Genomic DNA, 24,237 nt, shown 5'->3' on the forward strand with positions numbered 1-24,237 from the left:
CTCCATTGGTTATAAGAACTCATGAAACCCAGGCCCTCTTGCTTTCCAAGAAATTGCTATGGGGGTTTGTTTTCCCCAAGCACTACCCTGTGTGCTAGTCTGTCTCTTGCTCTTCTACAGACTGAGGCTCCCTCCCAACTCCTACAGTCACAATCCATTTCTCTGGCAAACAGGGTTTCCACACTACCTACCTTCTTCAGTGTGGCTTCTTCGCTACCTTTAGTTGTGGAGTTTATTCTGCCAGTATTCAGATCGATTTCTGGGGTATTTAGGATGATTTGATAGTTATCTGTGTTCGTGGAATGAGGAGAACCTAGGATGCTCCCACTCTGCCACCATCTTTCCTTCCTAATAGCCTCCATTGTTTACATGCTTAGTATGGAATGAACATTGTGCAAAATGCTTCATGTGGAACATTTCATTCAACATTTATCCACAAAGAGGTGTGCATTCTGTCTCTTATACTCCTCCATAAGTGCTTTACGTTTTCATTCATTCCACAAATATTTTTTAACTGGATATTTTGTTATTATTTGCTGAGCTGATTTGTCCCCAATTCCCATTTGCCTTTTCACTTTGGTAGTTTTATTATCATTTGTTTGTAGTTTTAAATGTTCTCTTTTCTCTTATTGGTCAAAAACCCAACTCTGTCTATCTTCCTAAATCTACTCAGATTCACTTCTTTCCATAAATCCTTTACAGACCACCCCAGCCCAAAGACCCTTCCTTTTGGTAAATCCTCATAGCATCTAAGTACTCCATTGTTTACCAATTATGACAGTGTTTTCTATCTTAAATTTTAAGCTTTTTAGATAATTTCTATATGAAATTTTATTTAAATCTTTTGCTTAATTTTCATAACTTTGTCTTCTTTTTCTAACTTGGGTCAGTTGTTCAAGATTGTGAATGACAGCTTTAACACTTTGTGTCCCCTACAGTTTCTTAATAAGTAATAGATTTTTGTCTGGCCAGAAAAATCAACTCTTATTTGAAAGGATATATTATATTACAGAATGGAAAACAGTCACAGTTCTGTAACCTAAGAAGCACAATGTGTAATTGAAGACTTGTTCACAAGGAAATGGGAAACCTTATCACAAAAGCCAGAACATGTTTTGGGAGACTGAAAATATAATATTTTCATGGTATTAAACTTCTTACTAAAATGAAGTCCAGGGAGCAATAACATACTCTCCAGAGTCTTATCCAAGGCTACTCTCTAACTGATTAGAGAATGGGAGGAGATGGCTCATAAAAAGGTCCTACAGAGAATGTGCAGAAAAAGATTTTGCTCCATAGTGCTGATTCATGCTGAATGCGGAAAAAATACTAGAAATTCTAAAATGCTGAAATAGACATTCAAGTCCTCATGAGTCTTTGAAAAATAGTGAATAGCAGTTTAAAGTCAAAAGTATCCATTCTTTCACTGATTTTTGAAAAATTATTTCTGTATCCTTAAGGGATGTTACACTGAAGATATAGAAGGTACAGTCTCTACTCTGTAAGTACTTTCATTGTTGCATTGGAGATAAGATACATAAACAGTGACTATGCTGTGTCATACATGCTATTTGAATGTTCTTAAACATTGAATGGAGATTCTTTAAGGTTCTTTCTGCCTGTAAAATCACATGAGTAGTAGTACATTCAGAGAGCCCTAAAAATTTCAGAGGAGAAAAGCATTTCTCATAGTCAATGAAGTGGTCAAAGGGAGTTTTTAGTAGAAGTGATTTTTAAGTAGGGACTTGTTAGGTAAGCACAGATTATAATCATGAGAATGATACAAACCATTTATTGTTTGTTATGCAGGAGCCAATACTAGGTGCTTTAAGTACACCTGTGAGGAAGAGGGTGGAGTTATCTGTGAATATTGTAAAATTATCCCCCAATTTTTGTGTATATGTAAATTTGTACATTTTTATCGGCAAAGGTTCCAGGGTCCCCAGAAACATGAACCATGGTAGCACATGTAATTTCTGGACTTAGAGAAATGCCCACCTAGGGGGGTGGTAGGTGGAAAGAAGGAACTGTTGAGAATAAAGAAGCTGTGAAAATCTGACAATTGGAAGCTCCAAGGAGGAGAGAACTTAAAATAATGAGAAGCAATTGGGATAGGATGGTTAGCACATTGTCCTTGGGAGTCAGAATGTTTAGATTTAAATCCTGGACTGCCACTCCTAGCTGTGAGACCCTGAATTTATTTAATCTCTAGACTAAGACCTCTGCCATCTAGATTAGCTGTTACATATTCATTTAAAATTTCTTTGAATATTTTTAAGAGAGGTTACTATGTGTCAAATCCTTTAATTCATTTATTCTTTGATGTAATACAAGTTTGTTGAGCTCATATAACCAGCCACTGGGAGAACTTTGATGAAAGAAGCAGAAATGGCCATGCTCTTTTCCTCACAGTAACCTGTGAAAGAGACTCCATTTATAGAGATGGGAACTGAGGTGTGGGCAAGTTAAAGTGACTTTCCAAGTCACGTGATAAAGAAATGGTAGAACCTTCAAACTCAGGTCTGACTCCAGAAAGTCTTAATCAGTCATGTTCTCGACTACAGAATACTGTATAGGCATAGCTAACTCTGCAAGAATGTTAACAAGGGGGAAACTTACTTTACTTTAGGGATGGTTTACATGTAGATTGCTTGGTTTAAAGAGGAAGGATACAGGTATTTTGGATGGGCTCTTCTACCATAATGGAATTACTAAGAGGGGTTTTCAAATAATATAGCATATTTCAAATCAGTTTTCAGTATGATGACACACTTGGATGGTCAAATAGTCAATACGTCGTTATTGATATTGTATTGTTCATTGTGATCCATGCAATGTATTCATATTCCAAGACCCTCTAAAACGAGTGCACTTGTTTTCCAAGCCAGATAATTTTTTTTCCTCACATATTTTTTTATTGATTGTTATTTTTTCAACTCCTTTAATTTTCTGTTTGGCAAAAGTAATTGATTATCCCCATGTTTGAACTCATTTTTAAAGGATGTAAGAAAGTTTTCTATTATTTAAGTTCCTATTGAGATAATTGGTGACTGTTGTAGCTAAATATTAGTTTATGTGCAATCTGAATTATAAAAACCACAGTACTGAGTTTTGGATCAGAACTTTATTTTGTTTTTCTCTGTAGGTACATTTCTGTTAGCATCATTTTAGCTGACCACATAATGCATTGAGTTTTGCTAAGTGCTGGATGATCTTAGAAAATCCCTTAGGATTAAAAAAAAATCACTTAAGGAAAGCCTTAAAATAGTTTAAATTTATTTATCTTCATTTAGATAATTTATACACTAATCAACCTGTTTTATTAAGTTTTCTTCATACTAGGAAAAATTTTTCCTTTTTCCTTTTTCTTTTTTTAAGTTTTCAAGAACTTGTTGGATTGACTATTGTCTGAGTTGTAGAATAATTTCTGCAGTTTATGAAAGAAAGGCATCTTGTCAGTGGAAGTTACTTTGCAGTTTAGTTTTATGCCATCAATTGTAAATACAAGCATACCTTAAGAGATATTGCAGGGTTTGGTTCCAGAGCACTATAATAAAGCAGATATCACAATAAAGTGAGTCAAATGAATGTTTTGGTTTCCCAGTGAATATAAAAGTTAGGTCTGCACTATACTATTATACTACACTATAGTCTATTATGTGTGCAGCAGCATTATATATTAAAAAAACCCATATCTTAATCTGTGCATATCTTTTTTTTTAAATGTTATTTACTGTATATTTTATTTACCATTTAATTTTTTTTTAATTCACATCCAAGTTAGCATATAGTGCAACAATGATTTCAGGAGCAGATTCCTTAAACCCCTTACCCATTTAGCCCATGCCCCCTCCCATAACCCCTCCAGTAACCCTCTGTTTGTCCTCCATGTTTAAGAGTCTCTTATGTTTTGTCCCCCTCCCTGTTTTTATATTATTTTTGTTTCCCTTCCCTTATGTTCACCTGTTTTATATCTTAAAGTCCTCATATGAGTGAAGTCATATGATATTTGTCTTTCTCTAATTTCGCTTAGCATAATACCCTCTAATTCCATGCATGTAGTTGCAAATGGCAAGATTTCATTCTTTTTGATTGCTGAGTAATACTTCATTGTGTGTGTATACACACACACACACACACACACACACACACCATATCTTCTTTATCCATTCATCCATTGATGGACATTTGGGGTCTTTCCATACTCTGGCTATTGTTGATAGTGTTGCTATATACATTGGGGTGCATGTGCCCCCTTCATACCTATATCCCTTGGGTAAATACCTAGTAGTGCAATTGCTAGGTCATAGGGTAGTTCTATTTTTAATTTTTTGAGGAAGCTCCATACTGTTTTCCAGAGTGGCTGCACCAGTTTGCATTCCCACCAGCAGTGCAAAAGAGATCCTCTTTCTTTGCATCCTCGCCAACGTCTGTTGTTGCCTAATGCCTATTGTTGCCATTCTGACTGGTGTGAGGTGGTATGTTATTGTGGTTTTGATTTGTATTTCCCTGATGATGAGTGATGTTGAGTAGTTGTGAATTCCCTTGTTGTGATTTCAGTAATAATTTTCTTTTTTTAAAGATATTTATTTTATTATTATTATTTTTAAATATTTATTTTTGAGAGAAAGCATAAGTGGGGGAGGGGTAGAAAGTGAGAATCCCAAGCAGGCTCCATGTTGACAGCAGCAAGCCTGAAGTGGGGCTTGATCTCACGAACCGCGAGATCGTGATCTGAGCTGACGTCAGACATTCAACTGACTGAGCCACCCGGCACTCCTCATTTCAACAGTTTTCATGGCATCTTCACCAGGAGTGGAGAAACCACTTTCTTTGCTCACCCATAAGAAGTGACTCCTTGTCCATTAAAGTTTTGTCATCAGACTGCTGCAATTCAGTCACATCTTCAAACTCTACTTCTCATTCTGATTTTCTTGCTATTTCCATCACATCTGCAGTTCTTCTGTCACTGAAGTCTCTAATCCCTCAAAATTGTCCATGAAGGTTGGAATCAGCTTCTTCCAAACTCTTGTTGATGTTAATACTTTGTTTTCTTCCCATGTATCATGAATGTTCTTCATGGCATCTAGAATGGTGAATCCTTTCCAGAAGGTTTTCAATTGACTTTGCCTAGACCCATCAGAGGAGTCACTATCTATGGCAGCTCTCACAAGATGTATTTTTTTAATGTTTGTGTATTTATTTTGAGAGGCAGGGAGGGGCAGAAAGAGACAGAGGGTGAGAGAGAATCCAAAGCAGGCTCCACACTGTCAGCACAGAGACTGATAACAGGGCTCGATCTTAGGAACTGTGAGATCATGACCTGAGCTGAAATAAGGAGTCAGCTGCTTAATTGACTGAACCACTTAGGCACCCCACAAAATGTATTTCTTAAATAATAAGACTTGAAAGTCAACATGACTGCTTGATCCATGGACTGCAGAATGGATTTTGTGTTGGCAGTCATGGAAAAAGCATGAATCTTGTCTAACATCTCCATCAGAACTCTTGGGTGACCAGGTACGTTGTCAATGAGTAGTAATATTTTGATAGGAATCTTTTCTTCTGAGCAGTGGGTCTCAACAGCGGGCTTAAAATATTCAGTAGCCCATGTTGTAAGCAGATGATATAGTGTTGTATAGGCTTTGTTGTTCCATTTTTTCGAGTACAGGCAGAGTAGATTTAGCATAATTCTTAAGGGCCCTAGGATTTTCAGAATGGTGGATGCGCATTGTCTTCAACTTAAAGTCACCAGCTGCATCAGCCCCTAATAGAGTCAGTGTGTCCTTTGAAGCTTTGTAGCCAGACATTGACTTATCTCTAGTTATGAAAGTCTTACATCACATCTTCCAATAGAAGACTGTTTTGTGTACACTGAAAATCTGTTGTTTAACGAAGCCACCTTCATTAATTATCTTAGCTTGATCTGAATAATTTGATGCAGCTTCTACATTAGCACCTGCTGCTTCACTTTGCATTTGTATGTTATGGAGACGGCTTCTTTCCTTAAACCTCATGAACCAAACTCTGCTGTCTTCAGACTCTACTTTTGTAGCTTTCTTACCTCTCTGGGCCTTCACAGAATTGAAGAGAGCCTTGCTCTGGATTAGGTTTTGGCTTAAGGGAATGTTATGGCTGGTTTGATCTTCCATTCAGACCACTGAAACTTTCTTCATATCAGCAATGACACTGTTTTGCTTTCTTCCCATTCATGTGTTCACTGGAGTAGCACTTTTAATTTCCTTTAAGAATTTTTCCTTTGCATTTACAACTTGGCTGTCTGGGGCAAGAAGCCTAGCTTTTGGCCTGTCTCTGCTTTTGGCATGCCTTCCTCACTGAGCTTAATCATTTCTAGCTTTTGATTTAAAGTGAGAAATGTTTGACTCTTTCAATTGAACCCTTATAGAGGCCACTGTAGGGGTATTAATTGTCCTAATATCAATATTGTTGTGTCTCAGGATATAGGGAGGCTCATGGAGAGGGAGAGACATGGGGGCGGGGGGGGGGGGAAGGCTAGTCGGTGAAGCAGTCAGAACATGCAGTGTTTATGGATTAAGTTGGCTATCTTTTATTTCTGTGGTTCATGGCATGCCAACAATTACAATAGCAACATCAAAGATTACTGATCACAGATCATCATAACAAACATAACAATAAAGAAAAAGTTTGAAATATTGTGAGAATTACCAAAATGTGACACAAAGACACAAGTGAGAAAATGCTGTTGGAAAAGTGGTACCTATGAACATGCTTGACAGAGGGCAGCCACACAGCTTCAGTTTGTAAATAGCAAATCATCTGCAATGTGAAGTAAAGCAAAGCATAGTAAAATGAGGAATTTTCATATATTCAAAATAAAATGTTTATTTTTATTTGTTCGGACTTTTGTTGTAAAAATATGTCTTATCATCCTCAAGCTATACCATATTGACTAGTTAGATAGTGCTTGGGCCATAGCTGATAAATGTTTTTGTATGGCCCCCCAGTAACATTGAAGTGATTGCTGTAATGAGACAGAATTTAGAGGAGATGCACCTCCCTGTTTTAAGAATCTGTTATTTTACTAAAGTTAAATGCAGTTAGCAGAGCAGGTGTTCAAAGGAAAATTCTTATACTTTTAGCTATACATGCTGTATGTATATACAAGGTTGGGACAGAGGAGGAAACCTTTTCTGAGTAATGTTGTGAAGACTGCTAATTGGCAGAGATTCAAATATTACATTGTTTTGTAGAAATTGACAAGCTGGTTCTAAAATTCATAGGAAATGCAAAGGAGCCAGAATAGACAAAACAACTTAAAAAAAATGACAAAGTTGGAGAATGAACACTACCTGATTTTAATACTAATTATAAAGCTGCAATAATCAAGATAGTGTGACATTGGCATTAAAGAGAGACAATGAGGCCAATAGAACAAAGTCTAAAATGGGCCTACAGAGAGGCGCCTGGGTGGCTCAGTCGGTTGGGTGTCTGACTTCAGCTCAGGTCATGATCTCACAGTCCGTGGGTTCATGCCCCACATCAGACTCTGTGCTGACAGCTCAGAGCCTGGAGCCTGCTTCGGATTCTGTCTCCTTCTCTCTATGCCCCTCCCCTGCTCATGCTCTGTCTTTCTTTGTCTCAAAAAGAAATAAAAACATTTAAAAAAATAAATAAAAATGGGCCTACAGATAAATAGACAAGTGATTTTTGTTAAAGATATAAAAGCAATTCAGTGGAAAGAATAGTATTTTTAACAAATGGCATTGGGTAAATTGACTATCCATATGTAAAAAGTGAACTACTATTCATACCTTTACCATATGCAAAAGTTAAGTTGGCTGTGGTTCTAGCTGACCCTTCATGGCTTTCAAGAATTTGTCATGAAGACATTTAAAGTGCTTACCTAATACGCTAAGATCTTTCAAAATATTTAGATGGAATACTGTTGCTTACAACTTGTGCATAGAAGTGTATACTTACGGAAAAGGTTTTTTTGGTCAAGCAGTTAAGATATTATAATATGTATCCAGCAATGTATATTATAGCTCAAATGTTTTCTTGGAGAATATTTTTTTGGTTACATGTTTATATACTTGTAATTCTGGTGTGATTACTACTAAAATCTCATTTATAAGCTTCATTCCTTGTGTATAAGATTTTATGTGAAAATAATGTTTTCATTTTGTAAATTAGACTTTGAATTGTATTTTTTGCATTGAAATCCAGTTATTTGAATTTTCATGATAAAGTCTAGCCATTTCACTTTTTAATAACTCTACAGGTTTTTACTTGGCAGATCACTTTATTTTTTGTGTTATTAAAACAAGGAATGACATTGCATCATTTGCTGTTTCTGAATTTTTATATTCAATTATTCTTAAATATCATTGTAATAACATATTTATTTGAAAACCTCTTTTTTGTATTTTCAATTTCTAAACTTTGCTGATTATTGGAAGGAGGCAAAAAGAGCCTTTGGTAGTCAAAAGTAGTACTACAAAGTTTGTGATCTAAAGCTCATGCATTGTAGGGTCATGGCCTTATTGTGGGCTTTTCTGCTTTTAGCCTCAGACCATATATACTGAGTTACTGGACTTTTCAGTCTAGAGTAGAATACAAAGCTACAAGTTAGAATGGGAATATTCTTAAAAGCAGAGCATTGCTAACAGTAAGAAGTGACAATGACAGACCTGATAGCAAGAGAAGAGACACACACACAAGAATCATAAAAAAGATAAAAGAGTACACTGAAACCAATATAACACTGTATGTTAACTTCACTAGAATTAAAATTAGAAACTCAGTAAAATAAAAAAGGTAAAACAGTTTTTAACTAAGCAATCTATAGCAAAAATCATTGAAATAATAAATATGCCAAATGACTTACAGAACACTGTTTAAGGGTACAGGAAACTATATAACACATGCTCAATTTCTGTAAATTCCTGTAGCCATTTGTCAGTACTTACCTTGCCCTTTCAACAGCTTTTAGCATTATCAATTGCTCCTTTTCCTTGAACCATACTTTATTCTTTTGGCTTCCATGATGCCACATACTTCTGGTCTTCCGTCTATCTCTCTGGCCGCTCTGTCTCTTTCATTGGATGCATTAGCTTCTACCTGGCCTCTAAAGTTTGCACCTACCCAAGGATCCTTTCTGTGTCATTTCATATACTCCCTTAGCCAATCTCTTATGTGTACAACTTATGTACCTGTGACTCTCGCATTTATAGCTCCTGGGCTAAACTCCAAACCCATGTTTCCAGCTGACTTCTCGACACTCTACTTGAATATTTCAAAGATGTCAAACTCATTATGTCAAAAGTTATTTACAATCATTTTTTTTTTAATTTTTTTTTCAACGTTTATTTATTTTTGGGACAGAGAGAGACAGAGCATGAACGGGGGAGGGGCAGAGAGAGAGGGAGACACAGAATGGGAAACAGGCTCCAGGCCCTGAGCCATCAGCCCAGAGCCTGACGCGGGGCTCGAACTCACGGACCGCGAGATCGTGACCTGGCTGAAGTCGGACGCTTAACCGACTGCGCCACCCAGGCGCCCCACAATCATTTTCTTCTCTGCATCCTCAAACCTCATGTCCTCCAGTGTCTATATGTTGATTCATTCACTTATTTACTCATTCTCTTTATTTGTTCATTAATTCAACAAATACGTATTGAGTGCCTAGTAGATGCAATTCACTGTTTTAGGCACTTGGGAGTTTAGCAGCTAATGTTCCTGTTTTCATGGAGCTTATATTCCAGTGGATAAAGAGAGGCAGCAAAAAAAACAAGAAAAACTTCAGTTCATTATTATGTATACTAAGAAAACAAATTGGATGATGTGATAGAGTGTGACTGAGCTGCTGCTTTTCTTTGACTGCCTGGTCAAGGGAGCCTCACTAGAGGTGATGTTCTGAATGAGAAGTAAATGACAGGGAGGACCCGACACATGCAGAGGTCTGGCAGAAGGGCATTCAAGAAGAGGAGCAGTTTGTAGAGAGGCCCTGGGCTGGGAATGGATTTGGTGTGCTTGAGCAGAAAGGAGGCTGTTGCCGCTGTAGTGATTTGAGCGTGGCAGGTGGGGATAGTGTTAGGTATGGAGGTCGACAGGGGCTAGACTGTCTAGGACTTGGAACCCCAGGGTAATTAATTTGACTATTTATGACTGCACTAGAAAACCAACAAAAGGTTTTAAAGGGGCAGAAACACCGTCTGACACAGGGTTTTAGAATGCTCTCTCTAATTGATTGGTGGAGAAGGGATTCACTGGAGCAAGACTGGTGTCAAAAAAACGAGTTGGATGCTTTTATGGTAGTCCAGGTGAGAGGTGGTGCCAGCTTAGTAGGAGGATGGCCACAGTGGAGGCAGTGAGAAGATGTTTGGGAGAGAGCCGAGGAAAAGAAGGATGTAAAAAGTTCTGTTTTTTTACTTGAGCACCCTATTCAGTGGTAGTATCAATAATTGAAATGTGGAAGACTGTGAGGAGGAGCAGGTATGGATGACGGGAGGAGAACTCAGTGGGGAATTACAGTTTGGTTTTGGACATGCTAATTTTGAGATATCTATTAGACATCCAAGTGGAAATGCTAATTAAGAATTAGAATTAAAAAAAAAAAAAGAATTAGAATTAGATACAAGAAGTTCAGGGGGAAAATGAGTGCTTGAGATGAGTTTGAATTTATATGTATGAGTAGATGAGAGAAGATACAGATGACAACGAAGAATGGAAGGTCTAGAAGGAAGTCTGGCAGTCCCTGATATTTGGAAATGTAGAAGAGGAGGAACAATAAGCAAAGAACATGGAAAAGAGCATTTAGTGAAGAAAGAGAAAAGTCAGGAAAGTTGGAATAATGGGAGTCCATGAAAGAGGATGTTTTGAGGTAGAAGAGGAAAATCATGTCAAAGGCTGCTGACACTTAGAATAATTATTCACTTTGCAATTTTTTTGGCCAAGAGCTTCACATGCTTCTTACTGGGTTTCTGTATTTGAAATACAGTTTATCTCTTGTGTGTTTTACATGGAAACTATGAGGATGGAATAGAGTTGATTTTTGGTATACTCTTTGAGATCCTTTGAAAAAATATGGAACTAAATTGGGCTATTTAGCTATTACAGCTGCTGATTCTGAGTATTTTGGACACTTGTGGTGGAATATGTCGTATGGATTCCTATTGCTGGTGGGACTTCTGTCAAGTGCTGGCTGGCTTTGGTTTCATGTGCCAGCACTAATTCAGTTATCTGGAGCCACTTAACTTTCACTAGCAGGCTCAGCCTAACCCAGGCTTCAGAACCAGCTCTGCTCTTAGGCAAGAAAACTGTAAAAGCCATTATTGAGCTGTAAATATCAAGGCAGCATTGATATTAACTTGTCTTCACCCTAAGGTCTGTGTAAGTGGCTTTGGCTTTGTATCCTACGAAAAAGTCTCGAGTTTGCGTCTTGGTTTTCTACCTGGTATCCTCTGGCTCACTTGGGTCTGGAGTTCTCTTTTGATCTCCTCTGCCTCTGGAAGTACCAGAACCCTGATCCTAAAGGGTAGATTTGCATCTGATCTCTGATACCTGCTTGGCACCCACCTTTTTTTCTACTATGAAATCTTGGCCCTATTTATTCCCATCCCACCCCAGAGTTGTTGTTAACTCTTCTTCTTCTTCTTCTTCTTCTTCTTCTTCTTCTTCTTCTTCTTCTTCTTCTTCTTCTTCTTCTTTTAATGTTTAGTTTTGAGAGAGAGCGAGAGGGAGAGGAAGAGAGAGAGAGAGAAAACAAGAGAGAGAGAGAGAGAGAGAGAGAACAAGCTGGGGAGGGGCAGAGACAGAAGGGGACAGAGGATCTGAAGTGAGCTCTGTGTTGACAGTAGAGGAGCACGATGTGGTGCTTGAATTCACGGAACTGTGAGATCGTGACCTGAGCCAAAGTCAGACAGTTAACCAACTGAGCCACCCAGGTGCCTGTTCTTAACCCTTCTCCTGAGACTTTCACCTTTCACCCACTGCTGAACTCTCTTAGGTTGTTTTATTTTAGATTTCCCTTTTTTTCCTGATTGCTAGACTTTCCATGTTTACCTTAGGGACACAATTGAATTTTGCTTCAAATCTGGGTCTATATAATTCATATCTAACTCACCCTGTTACTTATTTAACCACATTTCTTAGGATCTTGTCTTCAATTTGGAATGACTTGAAGCGTTAATGGAAGCATTTTTTTTTTTTTTCAAAACTGATACTGATCAAAGGTATGCAAAGTGGACTGCTTTGAAGAAGAAGGAAGGAATCCACAGATGTTCTTTACTCTAAATAAAGTAGGCATTAGGGAAACACAGATGAGTAAAATGTAGCCTCTTTTCTTGAGGAAATATGTTTTTAAATATAGTCCTACATAGATACTTTACAGCCAGTGAATTCAGCTAGTCACATTGAAAACTATTCCCTGTTTATGCGACCCACGTACTCTATTTTCAGTGGAGCCCTGTGCTCACAAAACATTGCTATTAAAACACTTCAGAAGTAAGACCCAGTTAAAGTATTAAGGACACCAGTTCTTAGAATAAAGATTGACAAGAGGTTATGTGCATGTGTTCCATAATTATTCTTCTTTACTTAACCTTGATTAATTGCAACATATGCGTGTTTTTCCACATGGAAGGGGCATATTGGAAATATTTAAATTGTTATGGTCGTGCTGTGCTTTTCACAGATGATTGGAATGCTGCCCGGCATAAACCATCTCATCCTTCCCCCAAACAACTTGTCAGTTGTTTAACCTAGCATAATTTGTTTTTCATGACCATTAGAAATGACAGTGCTAAAATGTTTTACAGGGAAATAAAAATAAAAAAGAGTGATAGCTCTGATTTTTTAATACTCTTCTTTTTTTCCCACATTCTTTGATATAAAAATGTATCTTAACCTTTGCTTCAAATGTTGTCTATTTTCTTTTCTTTTTTAAAAAAATTTTATTTAATTTATTTTTTAAATTTACATCCAAGTTAGCATGTAGTGCAACAATGATTTCAGGAGTAGATTCCTTAATGCCCCTAACCCATTTAGCCCATCCCCCCTCCCACAACCCCTCCAGCAATCCTGTTTGTTCTCCATATTTAAGAGTCTCTTATGTTTTGTCCCCCTCCCTGTTTTTATATTATTTTTGTTTCCCTTCCCTTATGTTCATCTGTTTTGTATCTTAAAGTCCTCATATGAGTGAAGTCATATGATATTTGTCTTTCTCTGACTGACTAATTTCACTTAGCATAATACCCTCTAGTTCCATCCACATAGTTGCGAATGGCAAGATTTCGTTCTTTTTGATTGCTGAGTAATACTCCATTGTATGTGTATGTATGTGTGTATACACACACACACACACACACACACACACACACACACCACATCTTCTTTATGCATTCATCCATCAGTGAACATTTGGGCTCTTTCCATACTTTGGCTATTGTTGATAGTGCTACTATAAACATTGGGGTGCATGTGCCCCTTCGAAACAGCATACCAGTATCTCTTGGATAAATACCTAGTAGTGCAATTCCTGGGTTGTAAGGTAGTTCTGTTTTTAATTTTTTGAGGAACCTCCATACAGTTTTCCAGAGTGGCTGGACCAGTTTGCATTCCTACCAGCAGTGCAAAAGAGATCCTCTTTCTCCGCATCCTCACCAACATCTGTTGTTCCCTGACTTGTTAATATTAGCCATTCTGACCGGTGTGAGGTGGTATCTCCTTGTGGTTTTGATTTGTATTTCCCTGATGATGAGTGATGTTGAACATTTTTTCATGTGTCGGTTGGCCATCTGGATGTCTTTGGAGAAGTGTCTATTCATGTCTTTTGCCCATTTCTTCAGTGGATTATTTGTTTTTTGGGTGTTGAGTTGGATAAGTTCTTTATAGATTTTGGATACTAACCCTTTATGATATGTCATTTGCAAATATCTTCTCCCATTCTGTCAGTTGCCTTTTAGCTAAATGTTTGCTATTTTTAACACTGGGTAGACAGGAATGATTTTTAAAACTAGGAGTCTTATTCTGCAAAATGAAAACATACTATGAATTTCAGCAATACAGGTTATATTGAGACCATAGAATTTCATGGATGCATTATCAGGGTTTCAGTGATAATATGCACATAAACTTCATCCTTTATATGAGCCTGTGGCTAAGTTGGGCTGAAGTCTGGAATTGTTTGAGGAAGAGACCATTTCATGTACCCAACTACCAAGCATTTAGAATAAAAGGAACACTGAAAACATGCCAAGAGAAGGTGTACCACTGGACACCGTATCTTTCTATGAAAAAGAATATATCTCAACCACAAGATAAAATTGTTAGGACTTCCGACATATTAGTTTGCCATAGTGTAAAAGTCTCAGGAGACACACATTTACTAGCTCTTAAAAAGTCTAGCTGTTGATCAGCTAGTATAGCCTGTTCTGTAGATTTTGGTTTAGGTTTAGAATTTTCTTCATCCCCAAACTCATATGAACATTCTCTTAGAGGTGAGTATAGTAAGTGATGCATTACTCTTGTGATAATCCTTTTAAGATTTTCATCTACAATTGTATTTTTGGACAGCAGAGAAGTAAAGCTGTCATCTTTTAAATTCTACATTGCTAATAAAGATTTATTTAGGATTCTGTGATGATACAAGCTGACTGATAATCCTCCTCAATAGCAACTGTGGTCAGTTGTTCAAAAACATTCATGCCACCTCTGCTATCCACCTGTTTATGGTCCGCTTGGTAGGGAGCAGGGATCCCATGACAGGACTGGCTTAGCTTGTTTCTTTTTAAAAAAAAAATTTTTTTTAATGTTTATTTATTTTCGAGACAGAGAGAGACAGAGCATGAACGGGGGAGGGGCAGAGAGAGAGGGAGACACAGAATCGGAAGCAGGCTCCAGGCTCTGAGCCATCAGCCCAGAGCCCGACGCGGGGCTCGAACTCACGGACCGCGAGATCGTGACCTGAGCTGAAGTCGGACGCTTAACCAACTGAGCCACCCACGCACCCCTGGCTTATCTTGTTTCTAATAAGACATACCTTATTGGCAATATAAACCTGTAGCTATGAATTGTAACATATTTTTCTAATGAGGAATTAGGATGTGTGATCTGACTATCACTATACTGTTAGATGCAAGGGGACATAGACCTGGGAGTCTCCAGAACTGGGTAGGGATGGATTGCAGGTAGCTTCCTTCTGGCAGCTCAGAGTAGGTTTTGCCTGAATTCCATCCTGTAGGATGAATTGCCTTCTAAGAGGTTCCTGGGGACCCATAGAAAAGAGGATTTTGTGGGTATTGCCCACTGGTTCTTCTGATATGCTGGGCAGGTATGAATCCCAGTGATGGACATAGATTAGACCCAGTTGACATCCCTGTTATGGTTACTCTTAGGTCACTCATTTTGGATCACTGTGTGTGTGTGTGTGTGTGTGTGTGTGTGTGTGTGTGTGTGTTACATTTTGTGGTAGAAATAATAGGGTTTGTAGAGTTTAACCAGTAAGAATATATACAGAAATGTTTTTTTTAAAGACATAAAAGGATTTTATACAAATATGGTAAGTCCCTACTCTCACCTAATGAATTTCACCACCATCACCTCTACTTGTTTGTCAACTCTCATTGTTCTGTTTCTTTTCTGTTCCCTTGGAGGAATTGGCGTATTTGTTTCTAATTCCTTTTGTCCCTTCCTTAAGATATCACATCAGCACTTGTTTTTTTCTCAGTTCTGGATTGCCAACTTTTCCATGGTATGGATTAATGCCATCAACCTATGAACATGTTAGTCTACCCATCTTTATAAAGCCCTCCCTTGACCTCACATCCCTCTCTAGTTGCCCTCTCACTTCTTCCTTCTCCTTTACAACAAAAAACGAAAACAATTGTCTACAATCAGTCTCTACTTCTCCTCCCCTTCTCTCTTAAATCTGTTCCAGTCAGGCTATCAGCCACCCCACTCCACTGTAACAGCTCCTGTCAACCTCCTGAAGGACTCTCAAGTTGCTCAATTCTGTGATCCATTCTTAGTTCTCATCTTACCTGACATGTTGGCAGTATTTGATGGAGTGGAAGGTCTCTTACCTTCATGAAAAACCCTTTCTACTTAGCTTTGGGTCACCTCTTTTTCAGTTTCCCCCCTATCTTGTTAACCACTCCTGCTCACTTTATCTCCTGACTTCTAAACATTGGAACACTCAGGGCCTAGTGCTCTGGCCCCTTCTCCATCTAACTCTCGCTTAGTGATCTCATCTCTTGTCTGACTTTAATGAATTCCAAATATATATTTCTAGCTTTGGACTCCTCCCTAGATGAAAGACTAATGTGTCTAGCCCCAAAGGCATTTTTGTGCTAATTAGAAAAAGCTGCTCTTTTCCTCAAGCACTTGACTGCCATCTTCTGGAAAATTTTCAGAATAAATAAACACTTAACACATGACTGCAAATGTGAGTGGTATCTCTTACAGCTGTGTAATCCTCAACCATTAGCAGCAGTTCTGTTTCTCCACTTGGGTGGTGTATAGTGGGCAATGCAAGCTTAATAGGTCCCCAGTCAAACTCCTGATTCCCAACCCCCATCTCCCTATCCTCTTCCTTTCAGTCTTTTCTATTTCAAAATTCTTCCTATTGCTGAGGTCAAACTCCTTGAAGTTGTTCTTGATTTCTCTCTTTTGCCTATACCCCACCTTTAATTCATCAGCAAATCCTATTGTTTTTCCTTCAAAGGACACTAGAATTTAGCCACTTCTCACCCCTCCCACTGCTGCTTCCCTAGTCCAAGCTCCATCATCTCTCACCTCCATTAGCCCAGTAGTATCCCAGCTCAATAGACAATAGACAATAGAGTCCTTATTGTCTATTCTCAACACTGTAGCCACAGACCTAAAACCTAGGTCATGGGGCACCTGGGTGGCTCAGTCAGTTGAGTGTCCAACTCTTGATTTCGGCTCAGGTCATAATCCCAGGGTTGTGGCGTTGAGCCCTGCATTAGGCTCCCTGATGAGCGCACAACCTGCTTGGGATTCCCTCTGCCCCCTTCCCCACTCACACGTGCATGCTTTCTCTCTCTAATATGAAATAAAACCAACCAACCAACCAACCAACCAACCAACCAACCAACCTAGGTCACATCAGGTTTCTCCTCTACCCCAAACCCTTCAAGTGTTCTACTATTCAATCAGAGTAAAATTTAAAGTCTCACGGGCTTCACACAATCCAGGTCTGTACCACAGCTCTGACCTCATCTCTTTTCTCTCTCTCCCATATGCTCTGTGATCCAGGCATGTTGACCTTGCTCTTGTTCCCAGATGCTTCCAACTTCACGTATTCTGCTGGGATGTTCCTATATAAAACATTGCTTGCTCCCTTCTTTTCTTCAGTTTTTGCTCAGATATCACTTTGTCATATCAGAGAAACTTTCCTCAACCAAAGCATATAATGAAGCAATCCTCCTGCCCTAGCATTTGATGTTTCCCTTACTCTTCACTTTTCTCCATAAGATTTATCATCTGGCACACCCACATTGTTTACTGTTTCATCTCATGCAGATTTAAACTTTGTGAGGTTAGACACTTATTTTTTTTCCTCCTGCAATTTCTAAAATAGTGCTTGGTGAGTAGTAAAAGCTCAAAATATTACTTGAATAAATAAATGAATACCAGCATCTCTAAATCTTTCTGTGGGACCCTATCCTTAAAAAGACACAAAGGTTTGAGAGTGTCCTGCACAATTCTAATCTCCAAATTTCAAAATAAAAGCATTTTTATAGGAGTCCAAGAATGAATTTAAATATAATTTGAAACTTGCATTGATTTTGCCTCTTTCTTTCTGGAAGGGCACTGGTTTCCTATGGAGAAAGCAGGTAGGTGCCCTCTAGTGGCACCGAGAGAAATCTACATTTGTGTCACTTGAATTCTTGATAGTAACATAATTGAAAATATAGTCCCTGATCCAGAAGCTTATTAATTTTATGAAAGTAATAATTATGATAGCCATAAGTCCTCAAGTGTGCATTTAACACAAAATTTGTTGAACTGAAAAATTACAGTTCCATTTCTTATAAATTATTTATGACTCATTTTTACATATTAATTTTTGTTTTCTGAGATCTGACATCCTTTGTTCCTCTTTATTTTTCTTATTGTTTTATCCTCTACTTATCTCTAACCTCTTATGTTCACATGATACTGGCCAATCCCCTGAGTAGATAAATGAAATAAAGGCTCAATTTTCTGGGAATTTATATGCTAATAAAAATGGTACCTGTGAGGGCAAACATGTGAGAGAACATGCCCAGTGATGCAGTAATCTCCGCAGGCCAGAACTCTGAAGCCTCTTCAACCTTTACTCTGTATACTTCAACCATTGAGGAATGAACTCAAGCCTTAGCTGGCCATTTTTTCAAAAGTGACACATACTATATGGAGAAAGTAAGAAAGAAAAATATTCATGTCCACCTACATTGACAGTAAAGTCTGAAATGAAGTAAAGTCTCTGATTATCATTCTAACTTTTGAAACGTTAGGCCTTTACAGTTCTTTGGGAAATTAAAACTTAAACTAGTTGGTCCAATTCAGGAGCCATGACCTTTCCAGTCCTGAGTAGCAGGGGTGGCTCTGGGAAACCCATGTCTGACATCAGGAGGCCTGAGCAATGATCAGACAAGCATTTTTGGAAGGTGGTAAGAAAAGCTCAGGAAGAAGATGAACTCCTGGTGCTAGAGCTCAGAATAATCCTGGCCATTTTACAGGGAGGAGACTTTGTCTGAATAGTTAGCTCCAGGGGGCAAAAGTTGGACAAAGGAAATACGATTAGAAAGCAGATTTCATACCATCATTAAGAAACGTTTTCCGGGGGCACTTGGGTGGCTCATTTGGTTAAATGATGGACTCTTGATTTCGGCTCAGGTCATGATCTCATGGTTTGTGAGTTTGAACCCTGCATTGGGCTCTGCACTGACAGTGTGGAGCCTGTGCTGACAGTGTGAGCGGGGGAGGGGTAGAGAGAGAGAGAGGGAGAGAGAGAGAGAATCCCAAGCAAGCTCCACATTCAGTGCGGAGCACCAGGAGGGCCTTCATCTCATGACCATGAGTCTAGAATCCCAAATCAAGAGTCGGGTGCTTAACCAGCTGAGCCACCCAGGTGCCCCCAAATGGTAATTTTTTTTTTAAAAGTCTAATAGTGTCAGCTTCCTTTTTGAGTTGTGCTATCATATACCTGACACATCTGGAGGTACGAATAGAAATCAATAGCACAGCAGTTAGTAAGATGTTACTGAAACTTAACCCAATTTTCCGTTATTACATATAATTTAGAGTTTTTCCTACTTCCTACTAATTTTTTTTTTTAGATTGCAGGTAAATATTTTCCTTGATCTAAAACTCTATTTTTCTTTTTTTTTTTTAATTTTTTTTTCAACGTTTATTTATTTTTGGGACAGAGAGAGACAGAGCATGAACGGGGGAGGGGCAGAGAGAGAGGGAGACACAGAATCGGAAACAGGCTCCAGGCTCCGAGCCATCAGCCCAGAGCCTGACGCAGGGCTCGAACTCACGGACCGCGAGATCGTGACCTGGCTGAAGTCGGAGGCTTAACCGACTGCGCCACCCAGGCGCCCCTAAAACTCTATTTTTCTTGAGAAATTGTCTTTTCAATTACACAAATTGGTGTGGTATCTTGAATAGTATATTTTAAAGCTAAGATATTCCATATATTATTTATCTTTAAAGAATTAAGTAAATTTTGTTTCTAAACCATCTTGCCTTCTAAAGGTATCTTTATATAACTTAGCATTCCCTCTTAATAAAGTGGTGATATGAAAAAGGACATGCTAATAAGATTAGTAATAAGATTAGGTAGGCTTTGTATGTACCCTAGACTTAATTTCTTTGACAATCAGATGCTGTTTGCTTTATCATTTGGAGGGCCAACATTCTCTTTAAGTCATGCTTAATTGCTTATCGAAAATTAGCAAATTTAGCATTCTTAGCATTTGTGCTATGTTTGATATTTCTAAAGTGTTAGCTGTGTTTCTTAGTAACTGCTATATTCTCTCATTTTAATGGCTACAGAGACAATATTGGATACTTTGCCTTGTAATTAAAGAAACATTGTTTCCTTATAATTATTGCAAGAATGCATAGATTTTAAGTTGTGCTAATTTGTCTTTTGTAGAGTATGCTGAATTTCTACATTGCAAAGGAAAAAAATTTACAGATTTTGATGAAGTTCGCCATGAGATTGAAGCAGAAACAGATCGAGTGACTGGAATGAATAAAGGCATTTCCTCCATACCCATTAATTTACGGGTCTATTCTCCACATGGTAAGTAAAATAACAAAATTCTAAATTTTTTTCCTCAAAAATCTTTGCATTAATTGACATGCATTATTTGTGCAGAAGATGGTTTGTTCTCTCAAAAAGTACTGGGTTTCTAGGATAGTGTTTGGATACTACCATAAATGGTATGATTCAAAGAGCTCACAGATTTATGGGAAAGCAGGAGATGACTTTTAAAAAGATCAGAATTGAGTAAGTCACTTAAAATTTTTTCTTTATTTTAAACTCTTAGACTTTCTAAGAGGTATGCGTGAAAACTTCTATTTTTTAATATCTTCAGTTTTAGCAAGAATCTTAGAGGTACATGGATGGTACTGTAGTTGAGTCTTCTGCTATTGGATTTTCTTATAGTGCTATATATTTCTATTTATTCTCTTCCTGAGGCATCAACTCTGATTTTTTTCCAGACTATCAGAAGAAACTTATAAATTACATAACCAGTTCATGGCGTATGATATGGAATAACCTCTATCCTGACTAAATTTTCAGTGGGGCAGATTTTCATGTCGGTGCCACCCCTGTCATGTGCGGAGAACGATAGCCAGGCTGCTGCTGGAGTCACTGACTCAGGGGTAGTTTCCTGCCCTCCTGGTGGTACTCCATGAGTCTGGGCACATAGCCTGCACCGTAACCTCATGGTACCACAAATGACTAACAGCTGTCCAGTAGGCTGAGGGGCTAACCCTCTCTAGATAATATATAATGCTTTTGAAGGGAAGGACAAATCTTACCCTAAGAATTTTTACACTATTTGAAGGCAATTGTACAAGACCGGCAGCCAGCGTATGCACTTATTGTTCAGTGTTTGAATTATAACACACTAGTTACAGATATGACAGCTCTCTCTTAGATATGCAAATCAGTGCCTTTCAAATTATGTTAAGATAATTATTTGGCATAGCACAATCATGTCACAAAAATAAAGAAAACTAACAAAGCCATTTTGTATTCTGTGCTTTCTATTCTACACACATGAGTTGGAGTTAACTCAACACACAGTATATAAAGCTGAGCTTGTTTTACTTCTACTGAAGAGACTGGTGATTTTTCATTATTGATATTTTTTAGCATTGAGGGTATATGTAAGACTCCTTTTTTTTCCACACAGTGTTAAATCTCACACTTATCGACCTACCTGGAATTACAAAAGTGCCCGTGGGAGATCAGCCACCAGATATTGAGTATCAGATCAGAGAAATGATTATGCAGTTCATCACGCGGGAGAACTGTCTCATTTTGGCTGTTACTCCAGCCAACACCGATCTTGCAAACTCAGATGCATTGAAGCTAGCTAAAGAAGTTGATCCTCAAGGTGAGTGTGTGGCTTTTAGGATGGAAGAGAATTAGTTTAACATGTCAAGAGTTTGGGTATATTTCAAGGTAACACAAATTCCATAACTTAATTTCATTATTAATTTAATTAGCCATTATTAATATTGTTAGATTTTTTTAACTTAAGATGCTGAAAGAAAAATGACTAGGGGATATAGTCTAAACCTATGTAAATAAATGTAAGATTAAGTGAGATCCAAGAAAACAGATATTTCTAATCCTTATGAACTACTTATTTTAAAAAGCAAATAAAATAAACTGCTGGTACAGAAATCAGATAGTCCCCTCAGTTATTGAAAGAGTTACCTGAATATACTCCCAGTGAAAACTCTTTCTGTTTCATGTATGTCTTGTTTCTTTAAAATAGGAAACCCTTTTAATGCATGTAAAATAGTTTTATTTTTGAGAGAGAGGGAGAGAGAGAGAGATAGGGAGGGAGGGGCATAGAGAGAGGGGACAGAGGATCTGAAGCAGACTCTGCACTGATGGCACAGAGCCCAACGTGGGGCTCGAACTCACAAACTGTGAGATCACAACCTGAGTCGAAGTCGGACACTTAATGGACTGAGCCACCCAGGTGTCCCTAATGCATGTAAAATATTATTTAGCTTATAATTACTTGAAATAAGCACATATTGTAAAAGCAGAGATTTATCTTATTTATGCTGATGTTTTGATTTTTTTCTTTTTGGGAGCTAACAATAGTTTATCTTCAGAGACCCCAAAATGGGGCTCTGTGTGTGTGTGGTGTGTGTGTGTGTGTGTGTGTGTGTGTGTGTGTGTGTGTGTTTAAAGTCATTATGGAAGGGCACTCAATGATGTGTCTATTCAGTGTGGAGATACATGTTCCCCAATTCTAGGAATTATTTTTGATAACTAATTGCCCCTACTTTCTCTGTTCTCTTTATCTGGAATTCATATTATTAGTATGTTAGAACTCCTGGATTAACCTTATTTAAAAAAAAAAACCTCCTCCTTTATTCTTTGTCTCTATGTTCTACCATTTGCAAAATTTATTCAACTTTATCTTCAGCTCCTCTAATTAATTTTTCATTTCTGACATCATTTAAAGAAGTCCCAACAGCATTTTCTCATTTTGTGAATGTTATTTTTATTTTTTAAAATAGCATCATCCTCTTGGTTTTGCAAGTACACTATCTTCTCTAAAGATTTTAATGAGAGATCTTTTGAAGCTTTCCTTTTGTAATTTACAATGTCTCTGAGTCCATTTTTTTCTGGTCATTTTTCTTGGTCACTGTCTTTGATGTCACACCCTTTTTTCAAATGATTGGCGATCTTTTGCTGCTTGCTCAGATACAAGAGTAGAGCACTAATAAGCTGACAGAAATTCTGTATGTGTCTGCATGAGATTCATTGACTAATGGGCATTATCATAGGGTGACTGGGCTGGCCATTTTGTTGGGAGCCTTCCTCAGCTGCTATTAGATGCTACAAGTATTTCCACTTGAGCTGGTCTGATGTAAACCTAATGTTCAGTGTTCTCAGATGGAAGAGGAAGAATTGTTGTCATGGCGACATGGGGTGGTTCTCGATGTTTAGCATGTAGACTCCTAATGAATCCTTCCGTTTTCATAATGGCATTCCTAAAGGTCTTTCTCAGTCCACAGTCCCTCTATCCTCTTCTGAAAGTAAATCTTCAGTATTCTGCTGAGGTTAAGGAGGAGTAGCTATGTGGTTATGCAAGATGGGGGAAAGGGTCTGGAGGTCTAACAACATCATATAGACATTTTCAGCAAATTCTTCCATTTTTAGCTCCTCTCGCACCCTGGCCTTGGTGCATTTAGTTTTTAAACCTTTCCAGAGTTCTTCATTAGTGATTGTTTTACTTCTTTGTGGCTTCCTTCAGCATCTCTGACATTGGTGCTTGCAACCAAGGAGGTGGAGGTTACAGGTGGCTAGATGGGGACCATCACCAGGGCTCTCCAAAATCAGTGGCGCAGGAAAGCCAGACTAAGGAGTGGGGCTGGGGTCTAGTTATAAAAATGATGCTGTAACACCCCTGTCTCAGCAACCTTCTTGTCTCACAGAAGACAAAGCCATCGATATCTTACGGGAGCAGAGGTAGCAATTCTATCGGTGGATTCTAGCAAGTGCAGCACAATCACATTCCTAAAAAGTCCCCTCGAAGTTGAGATGAAACTTCATGGAGGGTACAAATGATATCCCCCAATCTCTGATTCTAGTTTTGTCAGTCTTTGGTTTTGTCTCCTTGGAGGTGGTTCTTTTCTCAGATCTATTCTCCTCACAGGCGGCAAGATGCTTGCAGTTGCCTCTGCCTTACATCCTCACAACTTCAAATATAGTAGAACAGCCAATTGGAGAATCTTTTGTTTTTACAAATTCTGAATTTTATGAGAAATATAAACTAAAAGAAAATTGGCCAAGTAATATGTCCTGTAAAGTGTCCTCAATTCTTGAGATTCATTTAACATATTCATGTTCTATTTTACTCCTTTTGTATTGAAGGGATTGTTATTTTTTTTAATGTTTATTTATTTTGATAGAGCATGCATGTGATCGGGGGGAGGAGCAGAGAGAGAAAGAATCCCAAGTAGGCTCCGTGCTGA

General features: G+C 38.1%; 1 protein-coding gene across 4 annotated transcripts in view; it reads left to right on the top strand.

Moving 5' to 3' along the window:
• The window catches only part of DNM3 (dynamin 3), a 551,444-nt gene that overhangs the window by 126,577 nt on the left and 400,630 nt on the right, over nucleotides 1-24,237 (top strand). For all 4 annotated transcript variants that reach the window (XM_030302287.1, XM_030302289.1, XM_030302290.1 and 1 more), the window contains exons 3-4: nucleotides 20,153-20,302; nucleotides 21,426-21,629. In XM_030302287.1, coding sequence (XP_030158147.1) covers nucleotides 20,153-20,302; nucleotides 21,426-21,629 — 354 coding nt within the window. The remainder of the gene's footprint in view (nucleotides 1-20,152; nucleotides 20,303-21,425; nucleotides 21,630-24,237) is intronic.

This window comes from Lynx canadensis, chromosome F1 (assembly GCF_007474595.2).
Source record: "Lynx canadensis isolate LIC74 chromosome F1, mLynCan4.pri.v2, whole genome shotgun sequence".
In the NCBI taxonomy this organism is placed as follows: Eukaryota; Metazoa; Chordata; class Mammalia; order Carnivora; family Felidae; genus Lynx; species Lynx canadensis.